Consider the following 25879-nt stretch of genomic DNA (forward strand, 5'->3'; position numbering starts at 1 on the left):
TATATATTATAAATGAGCTACAGTTATATTAAAACATTCACTTCTATTGCGTAAAAATATATATTCATTTACTGACGCATTTTTCTCAATCATATACAATGGAAAAAAACCGGATTTTTAAGAAATCTATTATTACTACACTAAATCATCTCCAATATCTCATTTATACATGTGTATGCACAGTATATAGAATAATTTATAAGATTTGCATCAAATTTTAAGTTCAACAAAGACAAATTTAGTTATGCAGATATTAAAATACAGATATAAGAATAATAAAAATTTAGTAAAATAGTATATAAAATCAAATTTATAGTACAAGAGAATATTCTCTCTCTCTTTCTCTCTCTCTCTCTCTCTCTCTCTCTCCCATAATTTGTATAAATATATCTAAATTTGATACAAATCTTATGAAATAGATTGTAAAATACATAAGACACAAGTTCGCATTATTGCATTATTACACTGAGTTATATAATCAGATTTTTGTATGTACTCTATATGTGTCGATGATGTAAGTAACAAACAATAATGTTAATTAAATAAACGTATTTTTAGCATATTCAGCTTATATATAAAGCTTAATTTGCGAGAAAAAGCATAGAGTGCAAGTAAAAAGCATTAAATCATATCGCTACGTTATATGAAAGTTAAAAGTTTATAAAAAATTGCATGTAAAACAGAATGTAAAAATAAATTTCGAAAATAGTTTTAGAAGCCGTAATTTTAGAATCTCTCTAGCATGTATGTATTTATTATACTACAGAAAAAAAGCATGTAATGCCAATCAAGTTTTGAAAGCTGCTTGTATTTGTTCAGTTATTCCATACTATAGCAATAATACGTATTAATTTTCGAAAATATTTCTAGATTTATACCTGGAGACATTGGAGGTGCACCGGCTGTAATATTTATGCTTGTTGAAAGGGACTCAGTTGATGGAAGTTTAGGTAATGGTGTAGACTGTGCTTGAATGCTGCTTCGTCGAAGATGTCGATCCGCTGGTTCTATATATTTAGCACTTATACAGTTGCGCTCAATATTTATCATCACGTTTCATATCATATTACACAAATAGAAGAACGCTTCAACCAAAACTATTCAATGATTACTTGACAGTACATATAAAACGAATTTGTATTTTCTACGTTACAGATAGGTAATGTTAATGTGTAATAATACAAGTCACAATGTTATTATTATTCTTTTTTATAGTGAAGAAGATGAGAGAAAACCGTCAAAACATGTGATTATCTGTAATTAAATTTTCACGAAAGATATTGCACGTTTGCCTACTTTGCTGCAAAAAAAATAAAACACGCATGCACAAATTATACATGCACAATGGAGTATGCTATATTATATTGCTACATGCTATTTTGTGCTACCACATATGCAGGCAACTCACGAAAGCAATAAATAATAGATAAATCGTGAACAGAAAAGTTGTCCCATTCCTTAGGCAGAGTGATATTGGAAATTTCGAATTAGGCGCAGCATTTCTTAATATTCGTGCATTATGACTTGCTTTGGAGCATCTTTGCCGACTCAGAGAATAATCATGATGTACGAATATCTAGAAATGATACTCTAAATTCAAAATTTCCGATATCACTGTGCCTAGGGAATAGGACAACCTTTCTGCCCACGAATGTACGTAATATCAGGAATGTACAGTAAATGGGAAAAATCCTGAAATAATATAGTTAATAATATACCGTCTTATAATATTATTTCTACAAGTGTTAACAGCACGCGATTTCCCTACGCAAATCCTTTTAATAAAAATATTCCACGTATAAATATAAAATGTATGTAGCTTGTATCCAAGTCATTATTTTTATACCGTATATTTTCTACGGTTATACATATATATTGCTTAGGAAATAATATACTCAAAGGCCTTTATCAGAAAAAAGACGTATTACTTAAAACAACATTTTGAGTTAATACCTTCATTTTACTCGAAAGGCACTCAACGTAAAATCGCATATTGTCCGTATTAAATGTCGCAAACAGTAGAAAAGTGGGCCATAAAGCGTAGTTATTATTCACAACAAACTACGGTACTTATAGTACTAGGGATTCCTACTATAATATGAGAACGGTTCTATTATACACTCTCAGATATTGATTTCCATTTTTCCAACAGTAAGAGACTTGCTACAGTATATATTTCATTCATATTAATGAGCTGCCATAACTTTGCATCTGACACGTTGGCAAACTTACTAAGTAGTTTTATGCGCGAAATACGTCGCAAATAAGGCAAAAACACGAACAATAAACGAAATGCTATCAATAGAATTGTTTGTATGTTGAATTGAGGAGTGTACCTGTTCTCATTATTTCTTGTAGCTTCCAATTAAAGATATATTTAAATATCCAAGATGTTTTATAACTGTTGTTAGTGTATATAATCACGTGCATGTGCGAGTTTTTTTACAATTGTTGCTTTAAAAATAAATATACCTTATGAAAGTACATGCATTCATATAAATAACAGACTAACATGTACATGAATACCAGCTTGTACAAGTGTTGATATTATATAAACATAAGAAACTGTACGTAATTTACAAGAGTATTACATAAACCTACCGAGTCTTAGAATACTTTAATAATAGATGAGAATTCTGCAGAGACATGCTGCAATTATATCTATATCCTTAATACAGTATGGCTCAAATGTCAATGACAAACATTCTTACAAATTGCACAAATAGTAGATTTTGAAGGTATGAACCTCTACCATTTGTATGTACTTGTATGTATAATTACAACACAGCCAAAGATATTTCTATTGTGCTTACTTAGAGTCTCCTTTGCTACTTCTAGATTTCCATAATATCCTATAAGCTAATTTGTAAGTCACACAAATATGTATAGATAACGACAAGTTATCACTGTAGTGGCTCTTATATTGATGTAAACAAGTTATATGTATTGTGGCATCGCTGCATACTCAATATCAAGAATATATCAAGAATATATTCCTAATAACACACACACGCACGCACACATACATACATACATATACACACACACACACACACATACATTAAAAAGTTAAACGGCATAAGATAAAATAATATACTCACGACTGAAAGACCTGCTGACATTTGGCGGTGTCATGGTTTTAAAGGCATCTGCTGAGCCCCCAACCGGTACAGAATGTGCTTCTGAATGGGGACGATGTTCTCCACCAGGTACCACAATCGGTTGCGAACTCATTGTAAATCTAAGATCAACATACATATAATTTATCATGAGTCATTGAATGAGCTACTGAATATAAGATTACATTCTATCCGCTTTTTGTACAGTAAACTGGATAAAGTGCAGAGATCATTAAAAAAAGACGATTAACATATCACGAAGAATAATAAAGTGATTAAACGAAAAAAAGAACGCAAGAAATTTCCCAAGGAAAACTGAAGTGCACGCAGAAATACGACAGACGACACTACTCGTTATAATTATATGACCGTGTGCGCGTGTGTGTATATGTATGTATGTATGATGTGTGTATGTGTATGTATGTGTGTGTTTACCTTCGCTTTCGCGTCTCAATCATCTGTTAATAGACTTAATAGCACAATGTGCGATTGTTACGCAAAACATCAGGACTCACCTTGCTTGCGAGCGATTGTACGCGACAAACGTATCAGTCCATAGCAATGATGAATTACGCGTAGGCGACAATTAGAGCGTGATGCGCGCGGAGGAACGCGGAATGAGAGGCGTATAGCTAACGACCGCTTCCCGACATTGGTGCGCGGCCCCGGGCCACGTTGTTTTCACGCGAATTACGGCGCGTCCCCTCGTCGAGGGCGCGAATCAAATCGCACGCGAGCACGGGGGACGCGGAGGTGTCGTCACGTAGGGACGGTTTCGCGACGTACCATTGATCACTCGCGGCGAGTCTCGTGATATATAAGACACAACGTGGTGGAGAGAGAGAGAGGGAGAGAGAGAGACAGAGAGCGCGTGCGATTCCGTCGGCTCGCGGGACTGCAACTGCGCCTGCAACTGCGACGTCCGCAACGGCGGCGGCGACGACGCGCAACGCGCCTCTAGCGGAAAGAGAAACGCCGGAAGGAAGACTGTCAGAGAAAGAGAGAGGAAAAGAGACGGACAGATCGCGCTCGTTCGCCGCGCGGCTACGCAATTAATCCGGCAAAAACATTGCGCCTCTCGCACGCCAATGACGCGCACGATGCGAAACACCACTGTGCGTACGTGCGTGCGTGCGTGCGTACGTGCGTGCTCGCTCGCTCGCCGATTCGCGCGACGCAGCGACGAGGACGGCTACGACGACATCGGACGATTACCGGCCGCCTTCGATAGCGTTCGATTTATTTCCCAGTCCATCTCCGGCGGAGAATCCGCCGCGATTCCGCGTCGCTCAACGGACGACGCTCGAACGAGTCGCCGGAATGTCACGCACTTTTCAAAACGCGGCCGGCCGTGACCGATGACGTGCGCGCACGCGAGTCCAATTGAATCGCCTGTCGTTATCTCTCTCCGCCTGCGCCGCCACCTCGGGCGACCTCTTCCTTCGGCGGACCGATCGATCGCCGATACGTGTGAATTTTTAATAATCGCGATTATTTGCGATCGCGCCCCGCTTGTGCACGCCTTTCTAATATTAGCTGGTGCACCCTCGTTAAAACGGGATTTCCCGCCTACGACTGCATCGGAGGCGAGATTGTGTCTAGAAAGAGAGAGAAAGAGGGAGAAAGGAAGCGAGAAGGAAAGAAAGAGAGAGAAAGAGAGAGGCACCGGTGATCCGAGGTTAGAATTAAAGCCGGCAGTCCGTATGACTCACGGCCGGTTGATTGCTGATTAGCGCTAACCGCGGCTAATCCGTAATTGCTCTAATGAAGTGGAACTTCGCTTACCGTGCGGTCTCGGCGGCGAACTTCACCGTACAGAACGATCGAGCGATCGTCGCGGATTAACGTCGCGCGCGCGCGCGCGCGAACGCGTCGCGGATACGTTCCGATATAATTCGAGCACGCGACTGCGAAAAATGACGGAGATCCTCGCGGCACATGGGGCCCCCGGCGATAGAACCCTCTCATCGAGCAAATAAAGGATCAGCCCATTTCCTTCTCTGTTTGCATTATGCGCAGAATCGTACACTCGACGACATATACGTGCCACGCTACCGAAGTCGGGCGCTACACGGCGCGCTATATCGAGAGGCGGTTTTCGATATGTTCAATAGGCGGGCGTTCTACGTGAGGATCGAAAGGTGAAAGGTTGAAATTACGACAATAGCATAGGAAGACGGCTGGACACGTGGATGCGAGATACGTCCGAACGGAGAGTGCCGAACTTCAGACGTGAAGGCACACACTTGACGCCGAGTGTAACGCAAAGGGAGAAAGCGGGTCGGTAATCCAGGATTATTTCACCTCGGCGAGCCGACACGGCGATTCTATGAATGTTAATCGGCCAGGTAGCATAATCCGCCGAGAACGTCGGCTTTCGCCAGGCGGAAGCTCTGAGTCAGCGAAAAAGCGGGCAGACTCGGGCCGGATTCGTTATACTCGATGATGCCGGCAGATCCTTGGTGGGGAAATTCAAGGACCTGCTGTATTTGAATCGATACTTCTTCCCTTTGAAACACCCAAGTGGAGCACAAAGCGACACGCTGGCGTTACCATACTGTAAGACTGTTTGCAAAAACACAGGTAATATGTGAAAGAAATATTGTACACATATATATATTGTACGTATATATATATATATATATATATTCATGTCTCAAATGTTTGGGAAACATTTTAATATTATAACGAAATTTTCATTATAACGAAAACAATTGAAATATTGCTAATATGCCTTAGAGGTAAACGATATATCTTGACATTCGACGGTAACGTTTTTAAAATATTGACACTTGGATCTTGTGAGTAGAGGGAGAGAGAGAGAGAGAGAGTAACATCACCGACCGTCAGATGGCGCCACTTGGAGCTACTTGACTTACGAAAATAGAATCGAGTTTGCATAAAGGCGTTTCACACAGCATTACGATGTCAGAGAGAAGAACGTGCGATTTTTTAATTGCTTTACTGGAAATAAATCTTGGATACATCGTCTTTGGACACTTCGTCAAATAAGGAAATTCTATCTCATAGTGAACGTTAAAAGGCAAGTTGAGGATTACGTTTGTACTTGGAATTTTAGCAGAATAAAGCTGACTTATGACTGGCCTCGTCAACTCCGGTTAACTTAATCGGTCGGTTAGATTTAAGAGTGCAAACTTAAAACTGATCGTTACTAATTAATTATCACGACTTACGAGTTCTTGAAGTTTTGCTATCGGCAACTCTTAAATTTAATCTACTAACTAGCCGGACTTGGTGAGACCGGCTTTTATAATTTTAAGATAATGTTTTTATGCGCTCGAAATCTTTATCTAAATTAACATTTTTTTTACCTTTTTTTACTACACAGCGGTTCACATCATCGATCACAAAAAGAACGACTTTTTGGTTTAAGACTCGAGACACAATACAGTCGCATTGTGCGTTACTTACGACAAAGACTTAAAAGATAAAACTGTCTTGACAAACCGAAATCATCAGCCATTCTGCTAAAGCCCTTAGCGTTCCGTGCATGCGCGCCAATTCCGCCTACCATGTTGTTTCTCCCATATCGATATCTCGCTAATACGCAGAACGCAGAACGACATCAGCTCTGAAATGGAAGCGAAATGTTCACGCTTACTTACTAATACCTGCCTCCTTGATCAATCGATTTCTCTCTATCGTTCGTTTTTTCTCTGAAAAATATTTATACTTCGATAGTATCGAAACTATCGACCGTTGGCGCTCGGCTTCGATCGGTCGACTTCGTGGCGTCGCGTCGCGGGTCTGAAGCCGCGCGCGAGTCAACGAAAGGTGAATCAGTTCGCGTTGGTGCGGTCGACGAGACGCGTGGGTAATAGTTCGCGGCTACCGGGACTCTCCGAGAGTCGAGTGAATTCCTCGGCAGCCTTTCTCCGTGGGTAGGCTCGGCGCGTGTCGCCGGCGAATGAAGCAAGCCAACCGGGTGATCGAGCGATGGCAGCGTGCATCAGCGAACAGGCACCATCCGCGTCGGTGAATGTCGCGAGGAAGCCGGCCTCGTCGACGGCCGCCGGCAAGCCGACCTGCTGGCAACACCGGCTGCTCGGCAAGCAGCTCGCGCGCTGCAGCCAGGTTAACAACGCGCGCGACGCCAAGACAAAGCCGCTCGATGCGACCGCTTCGCTCGTCACCGAGGACGGCCGGCCGGTATGCGAGATCATCGGCATGTACTTCAGTTTCGTGAACCCCGGTGCCACCTGCGACGACTTCACGCGTCAGCTGGTCGAGCTCTACGCGAGTGTCAACGCGGACAACGGCGAGCGCAGGAAGAGATTCGAGGTGGTGCACGTGGTACTGTGGAGCAACGTGACCGACGTGCTCGACTTCGAGGAGAGCTTCCGCGCCCACGTAGCCGATCTGCCCTGGCTCGCCGTGCCGAACAACGATTACGAGAGGAAGGTAAGCGCTTAACCTTGATCTTTGTTTATCGTCGCTGACCGACGCGTTACTTACGGCCCGTTCTTTTTTAGCCGAACTGGCTACGCTACTTCGAGAAATTCACGCACACTAAAGCGTGAGAAAGTGCGTACGTACGCTTCATACTCTCGTCGTTTTAACGTGTGTGTGTGTGTGTATGTTTCTTGAACTGGCACAGCCAGTTCAGCTAAAATGAATAGATATGGGATTATCATCATATTTTGCTTCGAATACGAACAGCAACGAAACGAGAGGAGGAACGATTTTAAGATGAATAAATAAGTAAAATAGATTTTTCGGAGTTTATAACTTTTAAAAGAATGAAGAAAAGCTCGATTACTATATTATGGTGGCGCCTGTCGGAAAGCATTTTGATAATTCGAAAATAGAAAATTCGCAATTTCCTCAAAACAATTCTTTGTCGAATTAATTCTAGAAGATCGTCTCACATTAACGATTACTCAGTATGTCGCGTGCGGGTGTTCCGAATTTTAATTCAAATATTGTCGAAATTAATTATAACGAATAATAATGCATTATTAAAATATAATGATTTGGACTTGGAGTTTATAAGTTTTGATAAAATGATAAATGCATTATTGGAGTATTCTGGATGAAAGTTTAAGGAAAACTGGGTCGGATTTCAAAAATTCGCCGGTTTATCTCAAAGAATACAGCGCGCGACTTGTTCTCGAAGTAATGAAAGTAAGAGAACGACGCCGAGAATCCCGGCTGGAAGAACAAACTGGCAGGAAAGTTTTCCAACAGCGAGATTGTTGAGAAGCTTCGACGGTTTTTCGTGTCTTTCTATTACTTATCACGACGAAACTTTTGCACTGAATAGAGAAAGTACTAATTGTAATTAAAAGTTTGCCTTTCGTGAAAGGGAGAAAATGGTAGAAACATGATGTGAGGTGATTGAGACCCTTAATTTCCTTTTATCCCTCGTCGACTCATACCGTATAAAATCTAAATTATATTTGAAGAATTCTATAACAATCTAAAATCTACAAAAATTCTATAACAATCTGCGAGGTAACACGTTTCATCTCGACAGATTTAAGGAGGTTCTACCGCTAAATATCGTATTTTCAATGGCGCATCAAGAGGGCCTTCCATAAATTTACTATTCATCAAACAAAATTTCTTTTCTATGCATTTATTTTACCAAACAAATAATAAACGTTAATCTGAAACAAAGTTGAGGTAAATATATATACAATATTACAAATGTGGAAGTATTATTATTATTTTTTCTTATTAATATATTTATGCATCAGTTGACCTAATAGCGATGCATAGATAATAGAAAAAAGTATATAAGTGTTTAAATATATATACTTTATACATATCTGTCTCCTTAATTATTCGATTCTAAATAAATTCGTAATAAATATACATACATGTATATGTATCTTGAATATTATTATAAATTATAAACTTTCCACCATTGTATATTTTCAAAACGAAACGGTCAATAAAAAATTCTGAAATTCGTCCATAATATCTATATATTAATCTTTAATATTACAAAAGTTTTTTAAATCTTCATTTTATATATAATATAATTAAAATTAGGAGAAATCTGGCGTTTTATGAGGTTTCTATGTTTGTACACGTTTATAATTAAATATCTCGGAAATGATACGGTGAAGATGATAGAAATTTCTGTTACGCCTTGTTAGTTCGACTACCTTTTGTATCATATATATATGACAGGTTATCTTATATTTGATCAAACGCTCGAATCTCCTTAATTCCAACTCGCCCTTAATACTGACGAATAACGCATCGACCTCGGCGGCAATTTTTCAGCGAGTCTTTCTCACCCCAAGCGTTTACCGACGTCTGCCTCGTCAGCGGAAAGTCGGTAGAATTTATGCGAGATCCTGATCTCGATTGCTCGAGCGATCGAGACGAAGATTCCGCGCTTAATTCCGTCGCCTCTCTCTGTGTCGCCGACTGGCAGGGCTCGTCGTCGCGGCGATGGCGAAATTCGCAGTCAACATCGCTCGTGCAGATGAAAAAGCCCATTTTTCTTAATTTGCTCTACGGAATCCGCGGTTAATGGGACGCATCCGGCGGTCCTCCGGGCCGCGTAAGATAAAAACGGTCCCGACATAAAGGAGTCCTAATTGTAGGCCGTGCCCATCCGGCGAATAAAATCGAACGAACGTGTACGCGCAGAAACACGTCCACCGTAAACGTCGTCGCCTCGGGCGGCGCGATTTCGCGAGTCGCGTGTATTCACGCGCGCACGCACTCACGCACGCACTCACACGCGGAAGAGTCACGTCAGCCGGCGACAGCGCGCGCAACATGCGTTTTTCACTCGGTACAGGCCTTTTAACCCCTTCACGCACGACGGCGCTATTTAAGGTTCGAATTTTATTTGCGCGGATCCGCCGGCCGGGAGGTCGCATGTGGCACCCGGCGCTCTCGAGATGTATTATTCACCCGCGCGATCTTTTCGCCATTACTCGGTATGCATTATCGTCGTGTGTTGATACTATACGCGAAGCCAAGGCGAGAAGAAAGGAGGATGGGAAGGAGGGGGCAGGGGTGAAACGCGACAAAGAAAATTGCAAAAGTGTAGCTCGTAAGAATGGCCTCGCGTGTGAATGGCCTGGAGAAAGAGTGGTGCTTTGATCGTAGAGTGAGTCTTTTGTGTGTGCGTGCGTGCGTGCGTGCGCGTGTTGCGAGATGTGGTAGCTGTTAATGTATCTTCTTCTGAACCTGAACCTTTTCCTCATCGGAGAGTCACTTGTAAAAATTAGAACGCACTGAGAAATATTTAACAATGGCCGGCGCGCGGTCTCACGAGGAAATAGTGTGACTTGAGGAAAAATGTAACTTTTTATAGCATCGAGTGCTCCGGAGGAAAGAAATGCTAGATTCAAGTCAATCCAATATTTCTTAGCAAATCAAACTTCAATATTCCGTAGCAAATTTTTATTTGGATCAAGTAAATATTTTACTTCGATAATTTACTAGGAAAATCTTTTACGTGGATCAAGTAAATATTTATATTATTCGATATATGTCGGTCTCTTCACTGAGAAAACGTCTTTTTCTCAGTGAAATTTTGAAATTTTGCGAAGTAAATGTTTCTTGTGACATTTTCTTCGATATTTATTGGTTGGAAGAAAAAACTTGACTGTGACAACGGAATATATATTTTTGTGGAATATATCTAAATTTTCTTATTGATTGGTTTACTTGCTAGGAATAACATTTTATTTCGCCACATTTAAATAAACATTGATTTCTATGAAATAAACATTATATTTCACAAAGAAATTATTAAGCCTTTTTTCCCAGTGCTCGACGGTCGAAAGTTTTACTCGTCATCGTTAATTTTGCGACACCTGCGGCTCTCGACTCTAAGTACTTGCTCGATAATCAAGTTCGTCGGAATTGAGTGTCTCACAAGGCAAAATTTGACTCGCAGTTAGCGTAGATATTACTGTCTGTTCGGTGACACTCGGACTTGCAATTCATGTTTTAACGATAACGTGCACACGAAACGCGCCACGCGCACAAGTAGACGCAGACAATATTCGACAATGTTCAAACGCCTGCCCTCGAAACGCCGGATCACTTCACATTTTATTCAGCCGCGGTACTTTAGCCTCATTGATGTTTATAATAGGGACGTACCGGGTACAATACATACATTTAATCGGCCTCAATTGCAAAGAGACCGTAACGATGAGCGCTTTATTCGTAATCAACGTCAAGTAGCATCGCGATTGGTCCCCGCTCATTAATTCCACGTTTAAATCGCTCTCGAGAGCTTCTTGCTGCAATCATGGCTGTTTTGCTATAGCTCTGTTAACGAGAGAAAGGGGGCTAATCGGGGAGATTATAATGACGTAGAATAAGAGGAGGAAAAAGTTAGAGAGATCGGTTTTCCTTTGATATTGGTGCTATCGGATGTCCGCTAATAAAATCGTGTCAATTACACCAGGTGCGCTTAAAACGCGCGCTTGCTAAAAATGGCACGTTTGTTCGTGGGATCGAATTATTAATACTGCAAATTCGTGTCTCCTATATTTCCCGAAGGTAAACATAAAGCTCGCTCGTAAATTCCAAATTCAACAAGGCGGATTTATTTCGTCATTATTTCATCGGATCCGGTATTCACCGTTCGATGCTTCTGCCATAGGTTTCACAAGTACTTTCCAAGCTTCAATCCGCATCAAACTTGCCGTATCGATTTCGATCAAAATTCACTGGTACAATAATGCACTCTATTTTTCGTGCACACACGTACACGCACATACGCATACAGACACACAAACACATGCACACACGCGCGCGAAACAGAATCTTGCGGCGGTAAAGAGCGATATATTCGCATTATTTCAACGAGACGAACATCACAGTTCGACGAGATCGCCAAAACACGCGTGAGCGAGCGGACGAGATCACGTTGCTTATCGCCGAGCCGGTCATTCGCCCTTTTCGCGTCCGTGCATTTTCGACGGACCTCTTCATCCGCTTTATCCGCACTCGGCTGCACTCACTCTGTGAGGGCGTCTCTAGGAGATCGTCCCCGCCTCTTCAACGCTTTAATCAGGCGAGGTTGCTCATAGCTCGGACGTTTTAAATCGCTTCGTGTAAGAAAACGTGCCTTTGCCCGCGAGCGGCGCTAACGAGAAAGCCGCCGGGACGAAAAAAGGGGACCCCTCTATTCCGAACGAATAGGACAACCCATATCTTCCTCAAATAACGTCCTCGTTCGTTCCACGCGATAATGAAAAGAATCGGAAGTGGAAGAGAAACGACCGCCAGCGGAAGACGAGGCCGCCGTGTCGGTGTGTTTCTTTTCGTTCGTGCTTGCTCGAGCTTGCACGGCTGTTCCATAAAAGATGAAGCGCGAGTCCGTGCCGGCCGTATCTTTGGAATGCCCACTGAAAATCCCGGCTCTAAACATACACGCGGAATTTTAAACGGCCCCCTTCGCTCGATTTCTCCTCGCGCGCGCGCGCGCGCACGAAGATAATTACGACGCGGCCGTTTCGGCAACTTCCGATTTCGAGCGGCGGCGCGTCGGTGCGACGAAATTTAAATCTCACACGGTTGTGCAATGTTGATAGTGGTATGTGTATGCGGAAAAAATAAATCCCCGTAAGTGAATTTTCCGCTGTCTGCGGACCAGACGAAAACTCGGCTGCAGGAACGGAAAGATTCCTGTAGAAAGTTTCTGATCGGTCGATACTTCTCGGTTATCTCGAGTTTTAAGGAGATACTAAAGTCAATGACGAATTTGATTAGCGTCGATTACACAAAAGGTCCCTTAAAGCGACCTTTAAAGGTCTGTTCCGAACTAATTTTTATTAATAAAAGTGCCTTAAATGTCTCGAGTTGAAATTTTGGTCCTATATTCAATTTTGATTTAATCTTTGATTCTACAACACAATAGGAGTTGAGATAGCAAAATAGGTTTAATTATAATTCTAATAATACAATTATACTTTTATTTTGTCTCTGATAATGTCTTAAATTTCCGTTTTCGTTATTTTAGCATCAAAATAGGTTGTTGAAGGTAGCATTAAAATTCAATCTGTAGAATCAAAGGTTTAAAAGAGAAGTTAAAAAGTGTCAATATCGTCAAAGTAGATGTTGATTGGTCCATATACCGTCTAAATAGGCGCAAATTATCCTTAAGAGTGTCGAAATAGCATCTAAATTTCAACTCAGGGTCGCAGTAACGGAGATATGATTTCGTGCCTTTATCTGGTCTCCCTATTCAGTCACAGGAACTGAAATTTTCTTTCTTGCTTAGTGCACGGCGGAGAAAACGAAATCGATCGTGCGGATCTTCCCGCTTCGTTTGATTTTGTGCGTATCTCTGTATTGACAAAATTACATACGATGCAGGGTTTTGTTAAGAATATCTTTAAGGTCGTACACGAGAAAAGATAGTAAAAGTGGAGAATGATCGGTGAAATTTTCGCCAAACCGACTGCAACCGTCGCGAAAAACGTTGCAACTAGGAGAAACCGCGACGATGCGCCGAGATGTTTCGTGTGTATGAACGGCTTTATAAACACCTTGTAAACTGTTTGAAATATTCGAGACGCCGTCGCGTCTGGACTATATCAGATCTGGAGCGGAGGTGCGTGTCAATACAAGATAACACTACACGCACACAGTGTAACAAGCAAAACGAAGCCTCCGTCGTAAGTTCAAACGGTGAACTCTGTATTTCTCTCTCTCTCTCTCTTTCTCTCTTTTGCTCTCTCGCAAAGAGAGAATGCATACATAGTTAGCATACTTTAGATTGCCTCTACTAATTACACGAGGTTCGCTAATTGAATTATCGAATAGATTGGCCGATGGCGGATGGTAGCTGTAGCACGCTGCCTACGATTTCCCGATCCATTCCTCTCAATCCATCCCCCCAAATTCGTCATACCATTCCGACATTCTGGTGCACGCTATAAATTATATGTCTCGGTTTTCCCGGGGATCGCTCTCCCGTCTGCAAATCTTAAAATATATTCAATGCGTAAAATTACTTTTGTGTCCGCAACAATTCTTCCACCCTCTGAGTGAAAAGAAAGAGAGACAGAGAGAGAGAGTCGAAATTTTGATCCTATGTTAAATCTTTAATTCTACAACATAGGAGTTAAGAAAGCAAAAAAGTTTAATTTCAATTCTAATATAATATAATTCCTACTCTCATGATGTCTTAAATTTCCGTTTTTGCTATTTTAACGTCGAAATGGGTTGTTGAAAGTAGCATTAAAATCTGTCGAATTAAAGATTCAAGAGAGGAGTTAAAAAATGTCAGTATCGTCAAAAAAGGTTTTTATTAGTCGATGAACGGTCCAAATAAACGCAAACTATCCTTAAGAATAGTATCCAAATTTCGGCTTGAGATGAAAGATTAACGCTTGCTTGATCAACCATTAAGCGTTCCGTAAATAAATTCGAAGGATCACGAAAGACATTATTTGTACGTTGTCTTTCGTCTAATTTCGCAGTGTCGAATACGCGGACTGCGTGGATACGTTCGTGGAAATCGGACAGGAAATCTTATCGCCGTTTCATGTCGGCGACCGCAGCTTCGTTTTACGTTTTGTTTCGTGCTTTTCTCTCCTCTCTACCGCAGCGCATGCCTATGAATTGTGCACGACCTATTAGCTCGTGGTCAAAGGAAAAGTGGTGAATGCACAAATTGTTCGCATGAAAGGCCGTGCTGGTGTTTTGTCGGGGAAAAACGAATCTCACGACGGCGACTCGGAGCCGCGCTATCGTCGTGCATCAATCTCTCGCGCGGACGTTGTTACATAAACCCTTGGATTATAATCGAATATGCGCTTCTAGTCCGCGAATATTATTAATAGTCACGTAACCGAGCGAATAAATTGTGGAGCTATAATTCTTAACTCGAGAATCCCAAGTAAAACTCCTCTTTGAAAGATAATTAACATCAACCTGGATCTCGGTGCTTAAAAATACTTATTGCCCAAATTTTACAATTTCCAGCAGTAAAATATTACAATGGTAAAATATTTTTAATGAACGGAATCTATTGCATATATATAAAAGAATATATATGCATACAGGAAAAAAACAAAACACTGAGAAAAATTAATGGAACGATTGTTCTTTGCTTAGAATCATTCTCACTATCAGTAGCATCATTCTGAAAGATTTCTGATAGACGTTGAGCGTTTTAGTGGATCTTAGGAAAATATCGAGCACGTAATATTTCGTTTATTTTATTATAGTTTTACTCTTTCATTAATATATCGTTCTCACATAATAACTTCTTATATACATTCAATAGCTTCATATGCTGATTTCAATATTTTCCCGATAAATTAGAATTTTTTATAGATCAGAATCAGATTCAGCAGCTTAGAAGCTACGAAAAACAGACTGTTTTTACCTGCCATTGCCGGTGGCCGATATCGGCCCGTTTTACCCGTCCTCTTTTACAAGTTCCGACGCGATTTTGCTTATCAGAGCTGATCGATTGGCCAGCTCGCCGAAAGCGGTAATTGAAGTGTAACCCGTTTCTCCTTCGTCCATCCCACGAATTTGTTATCGCACCCGTTGTTCGGGGGTGCGAGAAAGGTGGCTCGTTCCGTGTTACAGCTCGCGTCCGCAAAAAGTTTAAATCCGCCGGCGCCGTAACGAGCCACCCACACGCGACGTTCGCTCTTATCGAATCGAGCGTGAGCGACGGCCATAGACAAGCGGGGAAGAGTCCGGAGGGAAACCGCGCGCGATCGTCGCGACTGACGCGGTCGGGCGCGCGTTGGCGTCGGATAAAGCCCGACCGACTCCCGCGGTTTGTGTACGTACACGTGCGAGACGATTGAACGCGTGCGAACGCCAGTCAAAAGTGATCTCCGTCTAGCCCCCATGTCTCTCTCTCTCTCTCTCTCTCTCTCTCTTTTGCGCTTCCCAGCCGCGTTCCCGCTCACGGCCGCTTTCCACTCCAGGTCGCGGCGAGGGATTCCGCCGGGTGAGCGAAGCGGACGAGAGGAAAAGGCGCCCCGACGATCGGGAGAGAACGCGAGGCGGACGAGAAAAGCGGGGAAAGTGAGAAAGAGACGCATCGCAGCGCAATATCCTAATAGTAGGGGACGTACACTGCGCGTTATAAATACTCGCTCGTTTCACTAGGCGAGTGCTCGTTGACGGAATCGAGACCGCCCGCGAGGAGGAAGGGAGGACAAATGTAAACGAAGACTATGACCGGTACTCGTAGTCAGATCTTATACTCAAAACCGTCTTGAGTTTATCTTCAGATGCATTGCGATATATATTTTCTGATCATAACATTTTTATTTCAGCTTATGCAAATCAAGGAAGGACTTGGTTTACAATGTTTACCTTAACCACACTCATCCATCCACACGTGATAACTGTTTGACTAGCCAAAATACCTAAATGTTATACGAACCATGCTTCTCTCATTATTTCATTCTCTATCCATCCATTTTTTATATCCAATCATTTATCTTTGTTTATCCTTATTTGTTTCCCACTTAATTCTTGCACTAACTCGCGCTAAATGATTTATCATCTCTCCTTGCAACTCTTTGCTTTCATCCTTATTCTCCTTGCCTGTATCCTTAGTTTTATGTCCTTCCTCGTCTTCAACTTCTTTTATCTCTCTTTCCACAACTTACGCAATATATTTCCTTTTACTCTATCTCATGATAACTCATCCCATATATTCTTCTTCATTTTTCGTTCTTATCACTACTACGTTCTTCAAACCATTCTTTATGATATTCTTCTACATAATATTTTACACAATTCTGTCTTTTTCCACAGAATATACAACTCATAGCCAATAGGTTTGTTCGTATTAGCCGAATTAAGTTGCACATTTTTTATCTTTAGAGTGAGACAAGTGTACAACCGTATATAACGTTGAAGGGAAAAGGAACGAATTTCCAACGCAGCAGTTTTAATTCAGCTAAAACGAACAGGCTTAATGAAACGATCCGTACAATATCTGAAGACAAACTTGAGACGATCTTAACTCTCTAAACAGTAAGGTTGGGGTCGGACGCGACCCCACAGCTCGATTATTTTACAGTGCGCACGCGCTGTTTCTCTTCTTAAAAAAATGTTTCACGTTATTATTTATTTTTACCTCTTTTGCACATTTACCACATGAAAAACGAAGAAAACAGAATACGGGGTCGGATCCAATCCCACTTTCCTGGATACGTCGGAAACCCACCTTGCTTTTCGAGGGTTAAGCGCAAGATCCGATTATGAATACCGGCTTATAACAACTATCGCGTTCGGCGTACGCCTCGCATTTTAAATATAATATCGCGCCGGAAGTGAGCTCGGCGCGCGTGGGATTAATAAATAATAAACAAAAGAAAAGGACCGTTATAACGGAGCTTTTTATCTCGCGCGCATCGAAAGCGCATCCCTTGCACAAAGCCTTACACTACCTGTAAATATATCCGAGCGCGATACGCTCCTTCGGGAGACGCTCGCGCGCGCAGCGACGGCGGGCATTTATGACTCCCAGTGTGCGGACCACCGAGGGAAATAACGACAACGGCGTGGAGCGACGCGGTAGCGACGCGAGCGGGTGAGCGAGCGAGGGAGTAGGACGCACGCGTTATCGACCGCTCGAGACCGAGCGGGGGCGGGCGCGAACTACGTACGTGGGGTACACCACGTGACGCGGGAGCGAACGAGAACGCCGCGCGGGAAATATACGAAGGGACGAGAAGCGACCCTTTCCGCGCCCTCCTCTCGCCCTTCACGGCCGACCGTCTTTCTGTCTTTCTCTCTCTTCCTTCCCGGTGGAAGCTCGCGATAACGCTCACCGTGCGCGTTCCGCGTTTCGCTACCTACCGGACCCTTCCTCTCGCCTTATGCCTGCCACCCTCTCCCTGCCCTTCACTCCCTTGCCGCCCTTTATGCGCGACCGTAACGGGGCATCCCGCGCGATACGAGAGATCGCGCCCCTACCTTCCTCCCCCTGAGATATCGAACTGCGGGGCGGCGCGGGGGAGGATCGTGAATGTTCGAGGAAAGGGTCGGCCGACTTAATGCAGTTTCGGGGTAGATTGGAAGGCTTAGACCCGTCCCCCCGCGCTCCTCGCCGTCACGAATTATGACACTCGGCCGACGGAAGCTGCGTCGGCGAGTTTCTTTCGCCGGAGGGAGACCGGGATATCAGTTTAAAATAATGTCTCGATGCTCGGTCCGAGGGTAACGCGTGCGCCTGCATCGTCGAATAATGTCGGCGGGGTCGCGGCGAGGCCGAGTTACCTTTGCACGGTGTTCTTTCGCAACACGTCGTCGAATCTTTGTGTCTCCCGTCGGTCGCAACGTGGTGTTTTTTTTCCAAAGAATCACGGGACACGCAAGGTCCGTCACAGATCGGACGTTGAAATAGAAAGACGGCCAAAGAGAGGAGTTTCGACGAGGCAGATCGAGACTGAAGGCAAGAGCGCGGAAGAAATTTCATCGGAAGGGGGGGGGGGGTTGTCGCTAATGATGTACACCGTTCAAGGGACTATTTAAATATACACTTGCGTTTTAATGAAACTATGCTGCGCACACTTTCACATAAGAGAGAGAGAGAGAGAGAGAGAGAGAGAGAGAGAGAGAGGGGGGGGGGGTAAAGTGCATTTACAACAGGGACGATTTTATGTGCGCACGTGTGTATGTATGCGTTATGTTATAAATATNTTTGCATTGTTTTAGAAAGCTTTGAAACGTGAGACTCCGAGGCACACTATGTAATAAATTGGATATCGATACGTTTCCGCCCTCTTAATTACCTCCCGTGCGCGGCTCTTACTCCATTATCCTTATTACTTCTCGAGGAATATCTTCTGCGTGCTACGATACACACCACTCGCAATGTTAATGTAACTCCGACGGCACCAGCCGTTCCGCGCGCTTATTGCTGCAAAGTCCCCGGAGAAATATGCTCTCTTGCGCGTCTTGTTCGCCGGTATTATCGAGCGGGACCACTGCCTTCTTCTTTCCTGCGATAATTACATCGGTTACATTAATCAACATGAAATACTACCGAGCGAATCGAGCAAAGAGATCGCGCGTAATCGTCTCGCATATTTCCCCATCAGTTTACATCTTATCCGTGCGAGAAAATATTCCTACGAGTAACGCCCCTAATTTAGATTCTTATCACGTTTCGTGCATCCGTAAGATCGTTTCGCAAACGATCCGCGGCATAACGATGCGGGTGAAACGAGACAGAAATTTTGGGCGTATAACGATACCTCGGGCGATGGTCCGATAAAAGCGCCGTGATTCTGTCATACGCGAATTAATCTCTCGCGCTTCTGCAGACCAGGCTGACTCGAAGGTATCGGATAAAGGCGGGTGTACCGACGCTGATTTTACTGGAGGGCTCGAACGGGTCCGTAGTGACGAGAGGGGGAGTTGAACGAACCGTCGCCGATCCTGCCGGTGCGGAATTCCCTTGGAGACCTCCGCATCCAAAAGCTGCCCTTGAGGATGGACCTCTCCTGCCTTGCGGCGGCCGGGACAGCAATGAACCCATGTTGCACGAGGAACTCCGCCACTGTTTCAAGGGAGTGTATTTCAGTGCACACTGGGTAAGCAACGATGTTGGACATCTGTATGTGTTAATCGCCCCACTAGTTTCTGTGTGCGAGCAGCGATGTGTTGTTGTAGTCCGGATATGAGTTCCTCAGCCAAAGCATTCAGAAAAATATTGGTTCATCTAAAATATCGTATTCTGAACATTATTTTGACGGTAATTTTTATCGATTTTTTTCCTCAAGTCTTCCGTATTTAAGCCCCTGAGATATTCAGATGTTCTCTTTATACTGGGATACCCTGTGTATATTAATATGTTAATAAGTATTAATTGATTATTAATACTGTGAATTAATATTAATTTAATTTGTGCGTCTCTTATAAATATGAATATTAATGAGTGATGAATATTAATGAATATTAATATCAGCGAATCCGCAATGGAATCGATTATTTTTAAGATCCTGTGTTCCTTTCATTCAGTGTCCACCTTGTAAAGCTTTTACACCGCAACTCGTGGATACGTACCAGCGAATCCGGGAGAGAGGCCACGATTTTGAAGTGATCTTCGTGAGTTCGGACAGGTGTGTTCGTCGTTCCAATCGTTTAACCCGATTCTTGGCAGATTTTTCTTCTCAAAATGCCAAAACATTATTCCCAGGCGTTTATCTCACGTACATTCGACGACTAATTTCTTTCTGCTTATCTATCACTGCACTACACCCCTTTTGTTTCCGTCGCATTTCCTCTACAAAGGGTTTCCAATTATGCGTTTTCATACTAGGAGCGAGGATTCTTACAATGCGTACACGGAGACAATGCCTTGGTTGAAGATACCTTTTAGCCAAGAAGAGAGACGTCGGAAATTGGCAAGGGCTCTCGACGTTCAAGCAATACCGACTCTGGTCATTCTGGATCCTCGCGACAACATAATCACTCTAGATGGACGCACCGAGCTGATTGAGGATCCGGAGGGACTGGTAACACAAACAACTTTTTCAAGACAAATAAAACGTTGATTACAGTTTAAGTGAAAAATCAGTCGTTAAAAACTGTGTTCTGAGCAAAGTAATGTATCCTCACTCCTCTAAAGCTCTCACAATCACGAGATGTATTGTTAATTTGATGGAAACTTCCCGTTTTTCTTTTTATCAGAATTTTCCCTGGACGAGCAGATTGGTGAACATTTTAACAGAAAAATATGCTACATCGTTGCACGATGCTCCGGCCATTATCTTGTTTGTTGGTAAGAATACAAGAAAAAGATGCTTGAACATTTTCTAATTACGTTAATGTCCATCAATGACTCTAAGTTGCCTCACCCACGTTTCACAGAGGGAGAAGACTGCGAGATTCAATTTGGGGAAAGCGTATTACTGCCAACCGCACAAGCGTACAGAAGGGATCGGCCAGATTATGATCCAAACTATGATGATCCTGACGACGATACTTTGCAGTTTTATATAGCTCTAGATGTAGGTATACACACATACGTTGAACATGATGAATTAAACGCGTATGATAATTTTTTTCAAGGATACGGAGATACGTGTAAATGTAGAAACATAAATCTCGCGAGTATAAAATATTCATAAAGGCATACCTAATAATTGTTTTTTTTCCGCGCAGTGTGAAACGTCCGACATTCTTCGTGAATTCATTGGTTTGGATGACGCGGTACCTCTCCTGACTGCTATCGACATTCCGCGAGGGATTTACGTGGTGATGGAGGATGGCGCTGAGATTACCGTGGACTCCGTACAACAGTTCGTCGATGGATTTCTCAATAACAAATTGCCGACAAATAAAATAGCGGCAGTCCGCAAAACATCAAAAACCGAACATGTGCCGGCCTAAAGCCATAGCAAGAGCTACGTTAATTAAGCGAAATATTTCTACTTGTCAGATTTTTATAAGAGAAGGAGTTGCTCGAGTGTCAGATAAAACCAAACCCCTCTCCTCCTTTTTTTTTTTTTACTCCTGTCTCTGTGATACCGTCGCTCTTTTCGTAGGAAGAATTCCGCGCGTCAGTCGTACTTGGTCTTGCATAATCCTCCGCGGATGTAACCAAAAGATGTATGTATCATAGCCAAAAATAAATCGATCAAATTGTATTTTTAAGTGTACACACGCACACGAGAAAAATACGTTAATATATTATATATTACTTAATAAATGCCGGTGTGGGCGCACTTTTAATCCTCTGTTTGTGAAATAGCCTGTTCATCGTTGTAATTTGTAAGTTGCATTTGTGAATAGTTACGTGTTACAGGTGTTCGAAGATTGAATACAATATCTATATATATAGTCGTGCACAAAATTTCCTACTCTATACATTTACGAGTAAAGTATAAGCAAAATATTAAGCAGTTGTCAAATATGTAGCACAAATGTAAGAATTTTTATTTATATCTCTTTTTTTTTTATCGGTTTTCGTCCAGTTATTTTCTATAAAATTACTTAATCTATCGTGTCTCTTAAATTACTAATCTAAATGTTGTCGGGACGCGAAAATGATCTCTATATATCTTATCTTTCTGTTGTACCTTAGTCTTTCCTGTACAACACACATTACACTAACACGAAACCGCTGATTCACATATGTCGGTCCTCTAGCCTATATATTAAATATTTTACAATTATAAAGCTACTGCGTCGCTGATTAAAAATGTACAGAAGTTGCATTTTCTTAAAAAAAGGCACCGTATGTCATGAGCAATAAAGTTGCATTGGATTGTATTAATGGTCGCGCTAGCTAAAAATTTAATTAATGAGACCGTCGCACTGTTCCCCTCTATTTAATGATTATGAGTTTATGACAATCATCACGCAAGGAGTGTTGCCAGAGCATCAAGAAACTTGGTCCTTTCCTCGACCTTCAGTCTTATTACTGCAAAAGAAAATCATATTTTAATGAGTTTCATTCGCTTAATACAACTCAAGAAATTCAAGTTCACGCTTACTTGTACTATCGAAGTAATCTGCCTCTATGTAACAATTTTTATTCTTGGCAGCTTGCTCGAATGCTTTCCCAAATAAGCTGCAATAAATCCATATATAGTTAATTCTTGGAAGAGAAGATCATATTTCGTTTGTGTTTTTGAATACTACCTTCTAGGTTGATCTTCGCAAACTGGTGGTATACCGACAAGGAGGCACGTGCCTTCTTCTGCGCTGAACATTGCAGAAGCTACGAGGGGCCATTCAGGCGCGTGTCTGTTTCTCGAAGAATTTACATACGCCTTGAGGGCAAATTGAGCTAACATAATCAGAGGATGAGGATGCGCGAATAAATAAGTGTCTATATTGCCATCCGGCACACTGAGATATAGCAAGGAACCGAATTTCTGTACTTGCTTAGCTTCTAATATGCTTTGTGCAGTTTTAAAGATATTATGAAGCATCAGCTTTGCTTTCTCTATACCGTCCTCTACAATATCCTTATTCGTACGCGACAAACAATCCAGTGTATCCAAGAAGCAACGTTGTGGCTGTCTGTCCTTCGTCTGTGAAATTGTGATATATAAATTAGAAGAAACGAAATTAAATTGTAACATACAAGTGTTAATATATTCGCACAACACCGGCTTACCGTGGAATCTAGTAAAGCCAACATCGCATAAACCATATCCGAGGCGCAATATTTGAAACGATAACCATATTGAAGAGTAAAACTACTGCCAATGATACTATTGACTTTGTATTTGCCAGCCAATTTTTCAACCATCTGCTTAAACTCCTGTCTAAAAGTAAGATCCATTGCACGAAACAATTGTCTAGATTGCACTAGAGGCAAACCCATCTCAGCTAAAACTTCTCTCAAACGCTGTTCTCCTCTGATCGACCAAAGACGTAGTGACACCGCGGTTGGCATTGAATATTTTAAACTGGCTTCAACAGTCCAGTGGCGGTACAATGCTAATTGAAGACTGTTGGAAATTGTTAAGGAATTTCGTTCATCAATACAAGAGCATTTGTCAGATATCAGCGTTGTGTGAAAAAATAGCTATGAAAGGATACTCTTTATCATAAGTAACTCTGACAATACTCTGTTGCTGTTGTCTATTGATATCAACACCTTGTCTATGCGTCAGCCTTGAAACGTGAGCTTGAAGAGAACCTTCTTCAAGAACAGTGATTCGTGACTCTACCTTGCTAAGGATGGACTGTTCTGTTGAACCAACTATGGCCCACCATGCCATGTCTAAGTTATCTTTCGACATGTTCCAAGCCATCTCAAAAACTAATATCGCACTCTGTAACAGAACGTGTTACGTATATATAAACTTTTAAAAAAGTGTGTTTAGTATATATTAGAGTTTTCAGTTAAGATTCATACCGATTTGCCATAATAGCTGTACTGTGAATAATTAAAGAGAATTGTCGCTCTGTTTTCCATCCATTTCCTTCGTTCGCTTCGCCTCAGAATATCCTCTTCATTTAATCTTCTTCTTTTACTTTGTGCACTTTCATTTTCATTGTCCGATCCCTCACTTTCATCCTCCTCATCTGTCTGCATAACAATTAAATGGAATTATCAAAGCAACAGTTGTATAAAGTACAACTATTTATTGCCATTAATATACGTCAGTGAGAAACTTATCGCAAATATTACACACACTATCATCTCGGAATATATCATTATATTCAGGGATTTCATTGTCTTCGTCAGGTTTACCAAGAATACGTATTTGATTTTCTGAATAGATATTACACAAATCATAAGGCCTATGACTGTCAAGGATAAAAAATACCACAGATTCGTCTGGCTGGAGTAATTCTACTAAATCTAGAGTACCACCGCAGTTTATCATAATTACATTCTTTATCTGAAATATTAAGGATTATTAGTCTTGCACAATGTATGATAGCAAATACAAGTTTAAGAACCTTGCGCCATTACCTCCTCGCAATTTTAGTCATGCACAATGTATGATAGCAAATACAAGTTAAAGAACCTTGCGCCATTACCTCCTCGCAATTTTCTTCAAAGGCATTGATCATATCTTGAATGCCTCGGACAGGTACAAGAGTATATATCACGTGGTCATTTTTGAAAAGTTGTTGTAATATTCTACAGGCACAGATTGCATCAACGTCAAAGTTCACCAGAAGTAAACACCTCTAAATAACAAAAGGAAATCAGGAGTTTTTGTACAATGCATGAAAAATCGATTTTTCCTCGGTTTACAGAGAGATGTACAGGATATTGTTTGAAATCTTAAACTATATAGAATATGAAACCCAAAGGTGAATCTAAGAAATATGAAGTAATGATACATATATCCTTTGTAATGCAATATTAAACAATATTGTGTCCTGCTTATACGTCATATTTATTATCACAAATTCCCATGATACACTGCCTTTAATTCTCAAGTGAAGAAGTATAACGGTCTCGCATTGATTCATCAAAATGATCCAAGAGATGACAATCACACGTAACGGTAATTAACATAGAAACAGATGACCGCCAAGACTCGACAAGTGTTGCGACTGAAATATCGCGGGAACAATTTATCGCGAATATTAATACCGATCACGCTGTGGTGCTTTATCGAGCGGAAGAGCGAGTCGGGGTGAGAAAATGTTGAGAAGCGAGAGTACGGGAGCGCGCGCGGTAACCTATAATCGAAAGACGCGAATACACCATGGTGGTGCGGAACAATGGGCTGACTCACGTTTCTCTGTATCGCATCGTAGAAATCCTTCTCTACACTCGTCACAAACATGTTGCGATCGTTCACGGCACGCGAAACATTGCAGATTTACGACGGCCTCGGCTCTCGGCATGAGCGGCTTAGCGCGAAAATCCAAACCGTCGGTCACGAGGCGCGGCAACAGCGTCACCGTGCAGATACCGACACGTTGTCTCCCGCATCGTCCTAAGCCCAGTGCGTAAACGCAACGCAACCGAAATTCTCGAGCGCGCGCCTCACCTTTACCCGCACCTGTGAATTTTACAAACAACGCGACCGGGAACAACGGTCAGTCGGCGGACAACAGTTTTTCATAACAATTGTAAACAGTAATAATCGATTACGAACTGGGCAGTGGATCGAGATTAATCGAATCTGTGTTCAGTCGAATAAGAAAGTCGACATTTTTGTCTTTTTTTTTATCAACGCACAAACTGATGACCTTTTTGATCGATCTTTATCGTGTCCGCGTTGAAGTGAATTAATGATCGTTATCGGGACGAGTGACGATATTTTCGACGGTAATTGCGTGTCGAAGATTGTCGTAGGTGTGTGGAAAAATAGGATTCACTCGTAATTGTG

The 25879-nt window shown here is 42.0% G+C and overlaps 3 protein-coding genes across 10 annotated transcripts in view; 1 reads left to right on the forward strand and 2 right to left on the reverse strand.

The window, feature by feature from the left end:
• Positions 1-5001, reverse strand: part of LOC106741366 (oxysterol-binding protein-related protein 8) — a 13192-nt gene extending 8191 nt beyond the window's left edge. Inside the window, exons 1-3 of one of the 5 annotated variants that reach the window (XM_014613282.1) lie at positions 4905-5001; positions 3102-3241; positions 879-1007 (exon numbers count right to left, since the gene is read on the reverse strand). In XM_014613282.1, coding sequence (XP_014468768.1) covers positions 879-1007; positions 3102-3234 — 262 coding nt within the window. In that variant the 5' untranslated portion in view covers positions 3235-3241; positions 4905-5001. Of the gene's footprint in view, positions 1-878; positions 1008-3101; positions 3242-3634; positions 4863-4904 lie in introns of those variants that run through there. The other 4 variants (XM_014613280.1, XM_014613283.1, XM_014613284.1 and 1 more) reach the window with 4 other exon arrangements.
• A 266-nt stretch (positions 5002-5267) lies between these two features.
• On the forward strand, positions 5268-21797 carry LOC106741369 (nucleoredoxin-like). Of its 3 annotated transcripts, none has more exons than XM_014613291.1 (8): positions 5268-5702; positions 5929-7541; positions 19385-19654; positions 20082-20182; positions 20383-20578; positions 20754-20844; positions 20934-21073; positions 21228-21797. In XM_014613291.1, the coding sequence occupies exons 2-8, from the start codon at positions 7077-7079 to the stop codon at positions 21453-21455; spliced, it is 1491 nt and encodes a 496-aa protein (XP_014468777.1). In that variant the 5' UTR covers positions 5268-5702; positions 5929-7076; the 3' UTR covers positions 21456-21797. The 3 variants fall into 3 exon arrangements, with proteins under 3 accessions (XP_014468777.1, XP_014468779.1, XP_014468776.1); XM_014613293.1 differs by having other exon boundaries at positions 5268-5399; positions 5468-7541; XM_014613290.1 differs by having other exon boundaries at positions 5268-7541.
• On the reverse strand, positions 21562-25362 carry LOC106741368 (cell division control protein 45 homolog). Of its 2 annotated transcripts, none has more exons than XM_014613288.1 (9): positions 25280-25362; positions 24570-24722; positions 24218-24427; positions 23938-24111; positions 23619-23854; positions 23191-23527; positions 22710-23104; positions 22562-22638; positions 21562-22488 (listed from the first exon to the last, which is right to left on the reverse strand). In XM_014613288.1, exons 1-9 carry the CDS (start codon positions 25328-25330, stop codon positions 22424-22426), a joined length of 1698 nt encoding a protein of 565 aa, XP_014468774.1. In that variant the 5' UTR covers positions 25331-25362; the 3' UTR covers positions 21562-22423. The 2 variants fall into 2 exon arrangements, with proteins under 2 accessions (XP_014468774.1, XP_014468775.1); XM_014613289.1 differs by lacking the exon at positions 25280-25362 and adding an exon at positions 25135-25205.
• Between the last annotated feature and the right edge of the window lie 517 nt (positions 25363-25879).

Source organism: Dinoponera quadriceps, unplaced genomic scaffold, assembly GCF_001313825.1.
Source record: "Dinoponera quadriceps isolate SergipeBrazil2010 unplaced genomic scaffold, ASM131382v1 scaffold405, whole genome shotgun sequence".
Lineage (NCBI taxonomy): Eukaryota > Metazoa > Arthropoda > Insecta > Hymenoptera > Formicidae > Dinoponera > Dinoponera quadriceps.